This window comes from Myodes glareolus, chromosome 25 (assembly GCF_982192425.1).
Source record: "Myodes glareolus chromosome 25, mMyoGla1.1, whole genome shotgun sequence".
Taxonomy (NCBI): domain Eukaryota; kingdom Metazoa; phylum Chordata; class Mammalia; order Rodentia; family Cricetidae; genus Myodes; species Myodes glareolus.
Genome location: NC_142050.1, coordinates 33315236 through 33329583, shown reverse-complemented (window position 1 = coordinate 33329583; position 14348 = coordinate 33315236). Strand labels below are relative to the sequence as shown.

Here is a 14348-nt window from a genome sequence, read left to right as displayed (position 1 = left end):
CTTAGTCAGCGTACGGAAGCACGCTTGGAGCCTCACCCATTTCCCAGATGCTGAGCATGTCAAGGGGGAAACCTCTATAAAGGACTAGCTATAATGAGACTGTGGCCTCAGAGCCCTGTGGAGGAAGAAGCCACCAGGCGAGGTACACATAGGGTCTCAGGCCACCACTACAGATTTATAAGCTCTCCCAGCACCAGCGTTGAGGCGTGGTCCTCCCAGGAGAGAGGCCCGTGCTTCATTATTATCTAAAGAACTCTGATCACTCAGTTCAAGCATTACTGGCCGTCACGTCACACTAAGACACCTCCCTTAGGGAGGCTGCCTCCAGACATTAACCCTCCCTGTAAATGCACCATAGCACAGCCCAACAACCGGCAAACAGGTTGCGTCACTGCTGGATTGTGTCCTGTGAAGAGGTGCTCTGTCCCCACAACCTGTCTTGAGACTTGTGTTGCTCTCGAGGATTCCTGACTCTCCTCCCGCTGCCCCGTGTATCTCTTTGCTAGGAAAGGCTACCGCACAGATGCCACGGTCTCTGTATTCCTTGGCTTCCTGCTCTTCCTCATTCCAGCGAAGAAGCCGTGCTTTGGGAAGAAGAGAGATGGTGAGAGAAGGCTCAAGGGACAAGGTCGGAGGTGGCTTTAATCAGAGAATACCAAGTCAGAATGGTCAAGAGACCTTCCGAGGCCCTTCAGACTCCAGCCCAGATAGCTAGCTCCCAACCCTTGCAATTTCCATGTTAGCTAGACTCTTCTTCACAAACCGTCATACTGCCAGGGTTTTACCTGCCTCTGTTTCTTCCTATCTGTGATTCAGGGGCAAGCCAGGAGCCCACCCAGGGGATAGAGCCCATCATCACATGGAAGGACTTCCAGAAAACTATGCCCTGGGAGATTGTCATCCTGGTGGGAGGAGGCTATGCCCTGGCATCTGGCAGCAAGGTAATAATTCAGTTCTCTTCTTGGTCAAATATTGGTCCAGAAGCTTCCTAGGAGTCCATTACAACCCTGAGGGGGAGACTAGAAGTGACCAAGGGGGAGTACAATGGTCACCAAGTCACTAGGAAGGACGGCAACATGGGAGAGCAGACGCTGGCTTCTCCCTGGCCATCTTGGCTGGCGCCACAAGTCAGCACAGACATTGATACCGCCTTTGTAACCCCCACACTGTCACAAGCAAAAGGAAGTGGGGATTTTATAGGCATCTCCTTTCTGGGGTCTCACTGACAGGAGGTAGGTCACAAATGTTCATAGAGAGCCCAAATGACAACTCAGTAGGTTGTCCCTCGGACCGTCTACATACCTAGGCTGAGCCTCCCAGGGAATCTTAGCAGAAGCTGATATAGGTCTGCTTGGCTTCCTGGCTGAGAATGCTCAGCATGGGATCATTTTAGTGAAACTGGTAAGAAATAATTGAAGCTCTACTACCATTAGCCCTCTGTGAAGGAAAGAATCCTGGGAATTAATCAGACTGGGGTTCAGACTGCTTCTCCCTCCACTTTGGCTCCATGCACTATCCTGCCCCAAACTTGGTATATTTTCCACCTTAGAATTTATTTTATGTTTATGAGTGTTTTGCCTGCACGTATGTATGTGCGCCGTATGTGTGCCTGGTGTCTGGAGAGGTCAGAAGACATTAGATCCCCAGGAACTGGAGTTAGGGTTGGTTGTGAGCTGCCAGGTGGGTGTTGGGATCTGAAACCAGGTCCTCTGCAAGCATAAGTGGTTTTTGCTGCAGAGCCCTCTCCAGCCCCAACCTGGTACACTGTTGACTGCCCATTCCTTTTGGGCCTCAATACTATCTCACCATTGGCAGCCAGCCAGACTCCTATACAGGGAGGAACCTCAGGGGACACTGAGGCCAATTTCCTACCCACTGAGTATTCGTGCCAGGACATCATCCTTGCACGCCTCCACTGACTGGGCACTCCCTATACCAAGAACAGTTATTCATTTTCCAGCCAAGTTGTTCTTTCTTCTTTGTGTGTCGTCACTGTTGGTTCTGACTGTTGTCTAGAATTCCAGGTAATAGTTATCAATGTAACCAATAGGTTCTATTAGACTTTTCCCCCCAGCTAAAAGTCCCTAGCTCCTTTAACCGTTCTCAGAGGTTACATACAATTTCCGGACTCGCTCAGGACTCACTGAAGTTTTCTTCCGCTGTATTTAAATATGGTCCCGGGGTGGTCAGTCTATCGGTTAATTATATTAGCTAGCCCTCCTCTTTCCCTGACGGCAGCATCGGCCTGTAGTTGCTATGCAGAAAAGCATAGGAGTTTTTCTGGGGCTGCCTGGGCACATGTGTCCACATCTGCAATGAAATTGCAATCACTTGCGGCTCTAATTCTTTGCGTTAGCGGCCACTATAAACCTTGGTCCTGTTCAGCCACCCCATGTCGACATTTCTAACTCTGTGCTCAGAGTTTTATATTGGCTTTTATTGCATTTCCGTTATTCATTTGGCCTGGACATTCCCTGGCATTACGTATTCTTCTTTCCATCAAAACTGTGTATAAATTATAGACACCACGGTCCTGTCCCTGTAACTCCTTCTGACTCGGCTAACTTTGATACTAGAGCGATTCGGGTAAAATCTGTGCCATTCCTACTGAGTTTGAAACTATTTCAGAGTTTTGACACAAGTAAGGAAACTCCAGTGTAGAGCATCTTCAGCCAAGTCTTTTTAAAAAAGAAAAATGTCCTTTGTTATGCTTCTTCTGACTTGGCACCATAATTTATCAATTTATTTCGAACTTTAGTATAAACAATGTGTTGGAAAACTAGTTATCCTACGTTACTTTAGTTTATAAGTACTGCTTGGATAACATCCTAAGTAAAACTCAATCGTTTCCTAAAATACACTGTTTATAACTCATCTGCTAACTCTTCCAGCCTTTGTACCATTCTCTTGGTGTAATAATGTGTTAGAAGAAGGAAGGGTGACAGCTGCCGGAGGCTGTGAGGAGCTGTATGAATTATTAGCCAACACCAAGTACTGTGTGGGCCGCTCTCAGAGCCCTCCACATGCCTCAGTTACAGCAGAGAGAACTGTGAAGGTCTCTGGTCATCACTTGTCTGTGAGCTTGCCGTGGTGTGGTGAGAGTTCCCAGGAGATCCATGAGCTCTCGATGACTTTAGCAAAGAGGAGCGAAGGGAGCTTGCAGCCCAATCATATGGGAGTGGTCCTTAAGCTTGATGGATTGCGAAATAGTCCACCTTGCCTCCTGCCCACTCTCCATTTCTTTATCACCTTTGCAGTTTCTGGGATGCTCTAGGAGGAATCTGAGTCTGTCAGTCACAGAGAAGAGAGAAAAAAATGCATATGGTGACCTGGGATGTTTAGTACAGGAACTCGATAATGTCATTGGCCATTAATTAGGAGAGGAAAGATAACCCTCACCATTGCGAGGGGGCTGCACGGAGTGAGGTTGTCAGAGGGTGGAAGAAGGATGAAGAGTAACCCTGATGTGCAAAGCTGGGGGTAAAGACCCCCAATTCTGCCTAGGGAGGATCTTGTGGCCAAGGTGGGTGGCTCTAAACGTCCCATGACCAGAAAACCCAAAGATAGAATGCTGCCCATTTTTAAGACATTTCTGAACTATTAAATCGATCTACTCATGAACTCAGTGTGGCTCTGGAGAGGCCAGAGAGGTCGGATGAGGCCTGGTAGCCCTTCCATGGAGCACTCCCGCCCCCTCCGGAACTGGCTTTTGCTCCTTCCTTCTCACCGCCCCACCTCCTCCTGCAGAGCTCCGGCCTCTCCACGTGGATCGGGCACCAGATGCTGTCTCTGAGCAGCCTCCCACCGTGGGCTATCACTCTCCTGGCGTGTGTCCTGGTGTCCATCGTCACAGAGTTTGTCAGCAATCCAGCCACCATCACCATCTTCCTGCCCATCCTGTGCACCCTGGTGAGTAGCTGAGACTCCTTAATGGCCAGACATGTGCCCCAGGGCCTCAGTGCCAAGCCTGGCCTGGGGAACTGTTCCTACAGCTATTCCTCTCTCACCGCCCACCACTTTCACTGGTTGGTGTTCAAACCATAGCTTAAGTAGTGAATGTTTTTAAAAGGACAATTAGTAAAATAAAGTTATACATTAATATATCAATAGTTTAGAAACACTTTTCAAAAACAGCAGAATTAATTTCTTTGAAGGCAGCCTGGGCTGCATACTGAAGTCATCTCAGGAAAACAATACACAAGACCATAGCTTGAACAGGCACCACCTCCAATATCAGCCTGACTCCAAAACCTCAGACTCAGCAAGTGTCGAAGTCCCCAAGGAAATACACCTGATTGAATGCTGCCCCTGGAAGCGTAGGGCATGAGGGCCCTACCAACCTACACAAACCCTTCCTGCTTCATGGAACGGCAGCTCTCATGGCTGCCCTCTGCTCAGATGTCTCCATCTGCCTCTGCCTGCCAGTACTGGGAGGGATGCTGAGATGAAATCCATGTGCCACGGCGCCCTTCCGGACCATTTTCTTAAAACACACCAATACTGAAAGCAAGGCCATGGGTTCAAATCCCAAAGAGAGCAACTAAACTATCTTCCAGGGTGGGAGAGCCCCTCAGACCTACACCCCAACGGTGAGGGATTCTTGCTTCAATTAAAGCCACTTTAATTGAGATTTATTCAAGAGATTTTCTTTTTTCTTTTTTTTAAATTATTATTTATTTATTATGTATACAATATTCTGTCTGTGTGTATGTCTGCAGGCCAGAAGAGGGCACCAGACCTCATTACAGATGGTTGTGAGCCACCATGTGGTTGCTGGGAATTGAACTCAGGACCTTTGGAAGAGCAGGCAACGGTCTTAACCTCTGAGCCATCTCTCCAGCCCCAAGAGATTTTCTTAAAGAAGGGATTTCTTAGCTAAAGAATGAACTTCAAGAACCAGTTCAATAAGATGTCTCTTCCCAATAAAAAATAAATTACAAAAATGGGGGGCTGGAGAGATGGCTCAGTGGTTAAGGAGCCTGCTCTGACTACTCTTCTAGAGGACCAGAGTTCAATTCCTGGCATCCACAAGGTAGCTAATGACTGTCTGTAACTTCAAGATCTGACACCCTCACACAGACATACATGCAGACAAAACACCAATGCACATAAAATAAACATAAAGTATAAGATGTCCTTCCCCCACCCCCACCCAAAGCTCAAACATCCATCCTTGGAATTGCCTCAGAGTTTCTGCCCTTGTGGGAAAAAGCATGTCCCAGCGGCATGTCCCAGGGCAGGGAACTAACAAGAACATGCCCCAGAAGATGGTATCCAACACCACGCCACCTTGAGAGCACAGGCCATGCCAACCTCTTCTCAGAGTTAACGTCACTGTGAATTTTTCTCCTCTAGTCGGAAACGCTGCACATCAATCCACTCTACACCCTGGTCCCAGTCACCATGTCCATCTCCTTTGCTGTGATGTTGCCTGTGGGCAACCCCCCCAATGCCATCGTCTTCAGCTATGGGCACTGCCAGATCAAAGACATGGTGAGCTGTGGGTGCCCTCTGCCAGGCTCCCACGAGGGCAGGGATGGTTCGCTGTGTGGACTTCTCCCGGAATCTCTGATTTCATAGCAGGCTCCCAGCACTCTCTGGTGTGTGGAAAGACCCATTCCTATTAAAGGGCTCTGGGTTGGCCTGTAAGTTCCAGGGACAGCGATGGGCTTTCCCTAACTCTCATCTGGAAAAAAGCAGGCCCGGGGATAGAGAAAGCTACCAGGGCACAGGCTTTGGCCTCATTCCAGAAGGCATCAGCTGGCACAAGCCTTCCCTGGACAAGTGCTGATTTATCCGGAGACCATGGAGTATGAGAAACTGCGTGAGCCCCGGTGAAAGGTGTCTTGTGAGAACAGGATCCTTCTGTTCAGTTCTCGCCCAAGGGAGGGAGCCCTGAGGCAGCAATACAAATTAAAATGTCTCCTCCCCAGACTGGTTTCCAGCTGGGTCCCAGGAGGTTGCTGTGCAGAGACAGTCTGTGGCTGCCGTTAGTGCTGGGCATACCCACATTCCTCTCTCAGTCTATAATTACGGCTGATCTCAGTCCTCAAAGCTGACCACAGTGCGAGGAGATATTAAACCAACTCACACAAAGCACGGAGGCCCAACGGTCTGAAGCAGGGTCCAATCACCCTGGCTGAGGCGCAACTCTTCCCCTCAGTGGCCACACAAGTTTTGGGTGGCTTTTTCACCATTAAAATGGCTCTTCATGGGGTGACTTCAGGACGGGAGATCGTGGCCACTCCCCTCCCCCTCCCTGCATCACCCCTAGGCTGCTCACGCTGAGTTCTGCCTCAACTCTCTTGCCTCCGCTTCCCCTGTGTGGCTGACCCCTTACCCCTTGCCTTTACGTTATCAGAGACAGGACTAGAAGACAGGAAGAGAGCCAGTGTCAGGTTCCATTCCTAGCTTGATGCTAATTTAAATCTCCAGTTTCTTCACCTGCTCAACAAGATGGTACCAAGTAGGTACTTCTGTGGTCCCTTTCCGTTCCACGGGACCTGAATTTAGTACACAAGACCCCCTCCACCATCTGCTGGAAAGCATGGGCCACGCCTCACACAACAGGGTGCAGGATGACTGAGAAGTTCAGGTCCTAGCCAGAAGGCTAGTGGTGGGTTTTGAGCAATTTTCCAGTGTCCATTTTCCCCAGCTAGAGGACCTGCTTGGGTCCCAGTTCAACCAGCCACCGACCTTCACATCATCGGCCTGTGGGTCGAGGCTGTGGCGGAGAAATGAGGCCTGTCAGAGGTACACTTGCCTTTAAAGGAAGAAGCAAAGGTCGCCGGGAGGGCTAACAGGTCTCTGTTACTCTCCTGGGGGGTGGGGAGGATTAGGCAGAGGCAGCTACTTCCCTAAGTAACCCAAGGTACTCTATGTCCCTCAGTTGTGTGTGTGGGGGGATGGTAACAGTGGCAAAATACAGTCTCTCCTACATTCTTAGTGTAGGTGAGCACTTAGGAGGTTCTGCATTCCGCTCAGGAGATTTGTTTATGCTAAATATATTTCCCCATCACTCTGTTACACAAATAACAACACTCCTCAGACCTGGTTTCTCAGGTAGCTTCGCAGACCTCCTAGGCTTCTACTTAATGACGAGAGAGTGCTATAGGCAAGAAGGTGATTCTTATCCCTCTCCCTGCCCCCCATCGCCTTTCCCGGCCCTGCCACAGATGGGTACATCCTGAAGAAGCAGAGCAGAACTAGCGCAGTCTAAGCAGCTACTGGGAGTAATCAGAACGGCACAGGGGCGATGCTAAGGCTGGGCCTAGGAAGGGCTCACTGTGGGGCAGTCTGGCTACTGTTGGCTCAGAATGACCAGTGTTTTCTGGCTTTTGTCCCGCAGGTGAAAGCTGGCCTGGGAGTCAATGTCATTGGCCTGGTGATAGTGATGGTGGCCATCAATACTTGGGGAGTTAGCCTCTTCCACTTGGACACTTTCCCGGCCTGGGCTAAGGTCAGCAACATCACCGATCAGACCTAACGCAAGTGGACAGTTAACCAGCACATCCAGAGCTGAGCCACAGGCAACTGAAGCCAGCAGGCACGCACAGCCCAGACCGCCCAGAACCGTATGGAGGACATCCCTGTCACCAGATTCCTCCACCTGTCACCAGATTCCTCCACCTGCCACCAGATGTGTGGGTGTGTCTCCTTCCCAGCCTGCCTGCTTCCCCTAGAACCAACTCTCAAGAAAGCCTATAACTGCTCTCTCTCTCTCTCTCTGTCCAGCCCTAACTCTTCCTGAGACCAAAAAACACTGCAAGCCTTAGTTCCCCGAGGGGAGCCTCACAAACTGACCGGCCACACCAGGTTTTATGCTCCCTGCCCCTGCCTAGGGATCCGAGATAGCAGAGCACTCTGCCTACACAGACCACGAGACCTGTGACCCCTCTTCTGCGGGAAAGCCTTACCTAGTGTTCTCAAGCGTTTTTACCTATGTCTAGGAAAAGGTAATCCTGGAGAGGTCCTCATTGTGGCAACCTGTACTTCCATCAGTTTTATTTGCCTAAGTCTCTCTTTCTCTTTAGCGTTTCCCCTTTCCCTTGGCACCAGATTTCTGTAAAGAAATAGCATGCCTCTTTAGGAAGAGGTTGGCCTTATCCCATCAAAGGTAAGAGGAGGGCAAAACAAAACAAAACAAAGTGAAATCAAATCAGCATCTCTATGCACTGTCGTTAACCAGAAATGCTATTGCCTTGTGAGTGTGGTGAGGGAGGAAAAAGGTTCGAGTCTGTCTTATGAGGGAGACCAAACCTCCTGTTAAGACCACAGTATTATTGATGTTATACTTGCTTCTCCATTTAATGACTAGTTTGTTTCTGAGAACACCAAGTTCCAAGTAGTGCCCAAAGGCCCTGCCAGGCCTTCCTATGCATCCCTGAACCTTTGAGGGAAAGAGGTGTTTTGGGTTCTTTATAATGTATTAAACTCTGTTCAATAAATGTTTCTGATGGGGAAAAAAAGCCACTGCAAAGCAAGGTCTACTCCTTCTGCTGGGGAACCGTGTTCGGTGCCCTTGCTGGAGAGCTAGATGGAGACCTCCATCCCTTCTGTTTGTGCTTCTGATTTCTATCGGTTGCTTGTTAAACCGATCTTTAAGTCCCCTGCAGTACTACACTGCTATAACTGATTTAAGTTTACTACTGACAGCAGTTTTCTTGGGACACTATCTGTTAAATCACACATGTAGCTTGCCACGCATCTGAGTTGTGAAGTCCCCTGTGTGCCAGTCAATGCTTCCAGGCGCCACAGAATGTGACCGGCCAGGTTTAACCAGGAATATGACCAGTTCTACCTTACTAACTAGCACAGCCAGTATTTGGCCAATCACAACAGTGAGGATTTCACAAACCTATACACAAGGCCAATAGTATAGCTGGCTTGACAGCAATGGCATCCCAAAGCAATTTGCTTCAAAGTGTTTTTGAGACAGAGTGTTTCTCCTCTTGCTGGGACGGCTCATGACAGTTCTGAACCATTACAGAACTCCTAGACCCTGGGTTAGATAAGAAAAGTACTGGTGACATGATTCAGGGAGTATAGGAGGTAAAAAGAGAAAAGTTGGCTCAAGCAAGCATACTTGGAATGGCTTGGCCACCTTCCGCGATCTGAGTCTTCCTCGGGGAAAGCAATGGGCCCTCCCGCAGCAACTGCTGCCGGGGTCTCCATTAGCAGCCGCCTTCAACCATCACAGCCTGACGTGACTGTGCTCAGAACAGCACCCTCTTCCCTAACCCAGATTCGGGCCAAACATGACTGCCTACCTCGACAATGGAGTGGCAGATGTGGTTAACTTCCAGGCGTCTAAGAGCACTTCACTTCCGGTCCGTCTCTTGGTAGGATTTGATTTTTATTTTCTAATATCACACAATAGCTGTGAAAATACAATCACCTTCCAGATGATGAAACTGAGACAAGGATATTAAGTATGGCTGAATCTTATTCTTGTAAGTTGCATATCAAATCTGCTCAAAACTGCCTTTGAAATCCCTTTAAGTCACTCATGTCATAGTCATCTTCGGTTATCAACTTAACACATCTGAAAGAGGCACCCTCAAGTGAAGCATTGTCCCCATCGATTGGCTAGTGGGCGTTTGTCTATACAGCGTTTCCTTAATTGCTAATTGGCATAGGAGGGCCTAGCTCTCTGTAGGCTGTGCCTTCCCTGGGCAGATGAACCAGGGCTGTGGAAGGCGGTTGAGCAAGCCATGGGAAGCGAGCCAGTGAGCAGGACTCCTCCTTGGCCTCTGCTTCAGTTTCTGCCTCTAGGTTCCTACCTTGAGCTCCTGGGTCCCCTTGATGATAGACTGCAACCTGTGAGCAAAATAAACTCTTGGCTCCCCCAGTTGCTTTTGGTCAGTGTTTCCTTACGGCCACAGGCAGGGAAACTAGGACCCAGCAGCAGTGAACACGAGGATGATCTCCCACACTTGGCATTTACACGTCACGAAGACTTAAATCCATCGCCGTGGTTTGCAAAAACCTCCACTCATCCTTCCACGGAGGATATGTGTCAGCTATACACAGACGCATCCATGGGACATGAGGGACTGCAGCATCTCAGACTTTAGGGGGCCTGGAGCCAATCCCCCCCTGAACACCAAAGATGGCACAGTTAATTTCGCATGCAGAGACGCTACTGTTGGTATCTTCAATGCTAAAATCACTGTCAGGACCACAAGATGCTGAACCCCAGCGACGCAAAAGGGCTGAAGCTCAGTGAGCATGGAGAGAACACTGTATCTCACACTGTATTTTCTGTCCCCGCCCTGTGTGTCTGCACATGTGAGACGACACAACTCACCAGACCTTTCCCACTGTCCAGCCACAGTGGCAGTGACTCAGCCAATGCTCCGCCCTGGGCTCTTTTTCCATAAGATCCCTCCCAGGTCTTTTTTTGCTCCCACTGCACCTTATAAAACTGCCATCCGTTACGCAGGCCCCCTTACTTGGCTGAGTATGTTGCGACCAGACTCGGGAGTATATACTGAACCCCTAAAATTCTAAGGACCACAAACTCCCATAAAGAACAAGCAAGATCTTGAAATATTTTCCCTTCACTGCCCTGTTCCTTTCCATAAGGCAAGGCCCCAAGAGCAGGGAAAAAAAGAACTCATTGATAGGCGTCAGGAGCAAACCCAAGGCTGGGAGCTTAAGAAAGGCTTCATGTGCTGCAGTACAGTATAGTGTTCTTTCACAAGGAGGACCTTTAAAGTAACTTTTAAAATGTGGGAGACCTCAAGAACAACAAACACCAGCACCGTATCCAGGGCGTGATTTACCCGGTGGAAATGAAAACATTACACATGCGGACGTGTGCACCGTGACCAGCAGGATGACGAGGAAGAGCACACATCTCACTTTCCTCTGCAGCTGTGGGAATGAAAATCGAGTTAGAGAAAAAGAAATGAGATTTCTCCTTTCCATCAGAAGTGAGTATCTGCTTAACTCCATAAAACGCCAACACAGAAGTCTAAAGATACCGCTGCGATGACTCGGAAAACGTCACCCTTTAAGAATTATTAAACATTGGGTGGCTTTTTTCCCTAGGTTTACAGTCTGAGGATGTGTCTTTCAAGGTTAGTGTACCGATTACATTTCCAACAATTACGCCAGGTGGTGGTGGTGCACACCTTCAATCCCAGCACTCTGGAGGCAGAGGCAGGCAGATCTCCGAGTTTGAGGCCAGCCTGGTCCAGGACAGCCAGGGTTACAGAGAGAAACCCTGTCTCGAGAAAATAAATAAATATGTGCATACACAATACATACATACATAAAATAATTGCAACAATCCTGAAGTCTTCTATCTGGTGTCGGAGGAAGCTGCGGTGGTATTTTGAATGGCTCTCTTACACTCATCCAAGGCAAAGTTTTCTTAAAATATATCCCCAGAATTTCAAGTGTTTTTTTAGATGGAGACGGGGAGGGCCATCTCCTGGCGATGGGTCTTCACAATCACAACCCCAATCACATGACCCCCACATTTCTAATTTCTAATCCCCGCCCCCCACAACTCACAAGAGTTCCAGACTCTCAGCATTTATGACATTGGAAATGTCATACCCAAGAGCTGAGCTGCCTTTCACTGCTACAGAACAGAAAGCCAGGGCTGGGGCTGTGACTCTGCAGCAGAGCACTGCCCAGCATGTGCACGATCACAACAGAACACCAGGAGACTACACCTGAAGAGCAAACTTGCGACTAGTCGATATTTACCGCGCACCGATTTCTATGGTGGAGCAGAAATTAAGGCAGGTCCCCGTACAGAAACAATCCTATCAATGCAGCTAAGTGTCACTCCTGAGGGAAGCCCTCAGACCCCAAGAGTTTGACTATGTAATATAATGTAAAAAGGCCTTGGGACTGAAGAGATGGCCCAGTGGTTAAGAGCACTTGCTGCTTGTCCAGAGGACCAGGGTTTGGCTCCCAGGAGCTGGAGAGATGACTCAGCAGTTAAGAGCACTGGCTGCTCTTCCAGAGGTCCTGAGTTCAGTTCCCAACAACTACATGGTGGCTAACAACCATCTATAATGAGATCTGGTGCCCTCTTCTGGCATAAAGTCATACATGCAGTCAGAGTATTCATACACATAAAATAAATAAATCTTTAAAAAAAAATTATGGGAGCTGGAGATATGGTTTAGAGGTTAAGAACACCAGCTACTCTTCCAGAGGATCTGGGTTTAATTCCCAGCACCCACATGGCCACTCACAACTGTCTGTTACTTCACTCAAGGGGATCTGGCTCCCTCACATGGACATACCTGTAGGCAAAATATCAATGCACATAAAATAATAAATGAATTATAAAAAAAACTTCCTAAAAAATAATATGGGTAAGTCTTTCTTTATATAAAGATCTTAGCTCCTAATATCTCAAGGCCCCATCATCTCCAAAGCAGCTACCAAATAACAACGCTGTCATGATGGTTTTTCTTTGCCAGCAGCTTGCTAAGTGAGCCTCTGGCCAGCATTCTGAATATCCTCAAAGCTGACAAACCTCTCTCCTGCTAAGGACCTAGTCATTTACAGCTAAATTGTGTGAGCTGGGCAGCACAAGGGCAGGGGATACCAGACAGTGTATATTTTCATTACCCCCTAAGAGACTAGCCACAGAATAACACCACACTCTACGTGACTCATGAACATGTTCAAAAGTGAGTGCAGAAACACAAAAGCAGTGTGGCCCAAAGCAGCATGTTTCGACTAGTATCTGCTATTTATTGGATAGTTCGCAAAGCACAGCCTAACAGAGCACATACATCATCTCAACTGTTTCCCATGAAACCCTCCTGAGGAAGGTGCTACAAAGTTTCAGAAGAAAACACCACTTGCCCACTCCCCACTGCTGGGGAGAAGTCAAACAGTGCTTTGCTCTTCCTCTGTCTCCCACCAAAGGATGTGACTTTTACAGGGATAAAATGCATCTCCAGGTAGGGGCGCCATATTCTGACTCCCATACGGGGTCAGTGTCACCCCTTCTGCACACAGGTGTCTCTTAAGTAATCCTTGCAGCTGCTGTCCACTAAAATATCTCCAGAAAAGCACTGAGAGAGAAGCTGCCCAACGAGCCCTCTGAAGCAAGACACTATCTTTATGCAAACTCGACTTTTAGGGCTCTATCTTATAGCTATACTCTGGGTGGAAATGGCCAGCAGGTTCGTTGCTATCAGCACGCCAGCAAAAGAACAATCTAAACATTCATCTGTAGCACATTCAATTGTGAGATATCCATTCAATCGAATCTTACATAGCAAACAGAGGAGTTAGGTTCCCTGTTCTTAACATACTGACATGGAATGCATTCCACTAAGAATAAAAAAGCAAGTCAGGCACAGTGGCGCACACCTTTAATCCCAGCACTCGGGAGGCAGAGGCAGGTGGATCTCTGTGAGTCTGAGGCCAGCCTGGTCTACAGGGTTAGTTACAGGAGAGCCAGGGCTACATAGTGAGACCCTGTCTCAAAAAAGCAAACCAATGAAATAAACGAAAAAGAGAAAAGAACTTTAAAAAGAGCAGCCGGGCATGGCGGTGTACATCTATAACCCTTGCACCCGGGAGGCAGAGACTGGAGGGTCAGAAGTTCAAAGTCATCCCTGACAAATAAAGCGTGGGCTTGACACTGTGTGTCAAACAAACAAAAACAAAAAGAAAGGAAGAGCCAAAAGGCAAAGAGTAGCATGTAAAAGAAAAGAAAAAAACAAAGCCACAATGTGCTCAGACACACTCTCGGGGGTACCCAGGAAACTGACAATGGGTATCGCCTGAGGAACTGTACCTGGGAACAAGACGGACTCTGGAAAGAGCCTTCGCAGGAAAGCACTTTCATATCATCTCCCAGGGAACAGTTAGTTACCTGTTAGAATATTCTTTACTTAAAAAGTTATGGACGAGACAGACACCGTGGTGCACACCTGTAGTCCCAGCACCCGGAGGTTAAGGCAGGAGGACTGTTTGAACCCAGGAGTTCAAGACCACCCTGGGTAACACAGGGAGACTGTTTCTGCTGGGCGCAGGGGAGCTCCAAATGTGCCACGGTCCCATCTTATCGCATACTGGGACCGTGCAGAATTTCACCACGGTTTCATTTTATCACACATCCAGACCTTATTTCTCTGTGAGGGAATTGCTATAAAGTCAATACATAGTTTAAAAAACTAACAGTCCTTTACCAACAGCTTCTCACTTTTCCACCTGTCATATAATGTCGACTGGGTCTTTGGACAGCAGAGTCAGAGCAAACACATCATTAAGGAAAAACACTCAGACTAAATAGACTTAACTCTACTCAGACAACAGTAAGGTTGCATGTTTTAAAATTTCCAAGTTCTTACAGAATTCAG

The 14348-nt window shown here is 48.2% G+C and overlaps 1 protein-coding gene across 1 annotated transcript in view; it reads left to right on the top strand.

The window, feature by feature from the left end:
- Positions 1–8479, top strand: part of Slc13a4 (solute carrier family 13 member 4) — a 39302-nt gene extending 30823 nt beyond the window's left edge. The window contains exons 12-16 of the mRNA XM_087901870.1: positions 507–604; positions 817–941; positions 3748–3909; positions 5356–5493; positions 7349–8479. Coding sequence (XP_087757996.1) covers positions 507–604; positions 817–941; positions 3748–3909; positions 5356–5493; positions 7349–7486 — 661 coding nt within the window. The 3' untranslated portion in view covers positions 7487–8479. The remainder of the gene's footprint in view (positions 1–506; positions 605–816; positions 942–3747; positions 3910–5355; positions 5494–7348) is intronic.
- Positions 8480–14348: the final 5869 nt, after the last annotated feature.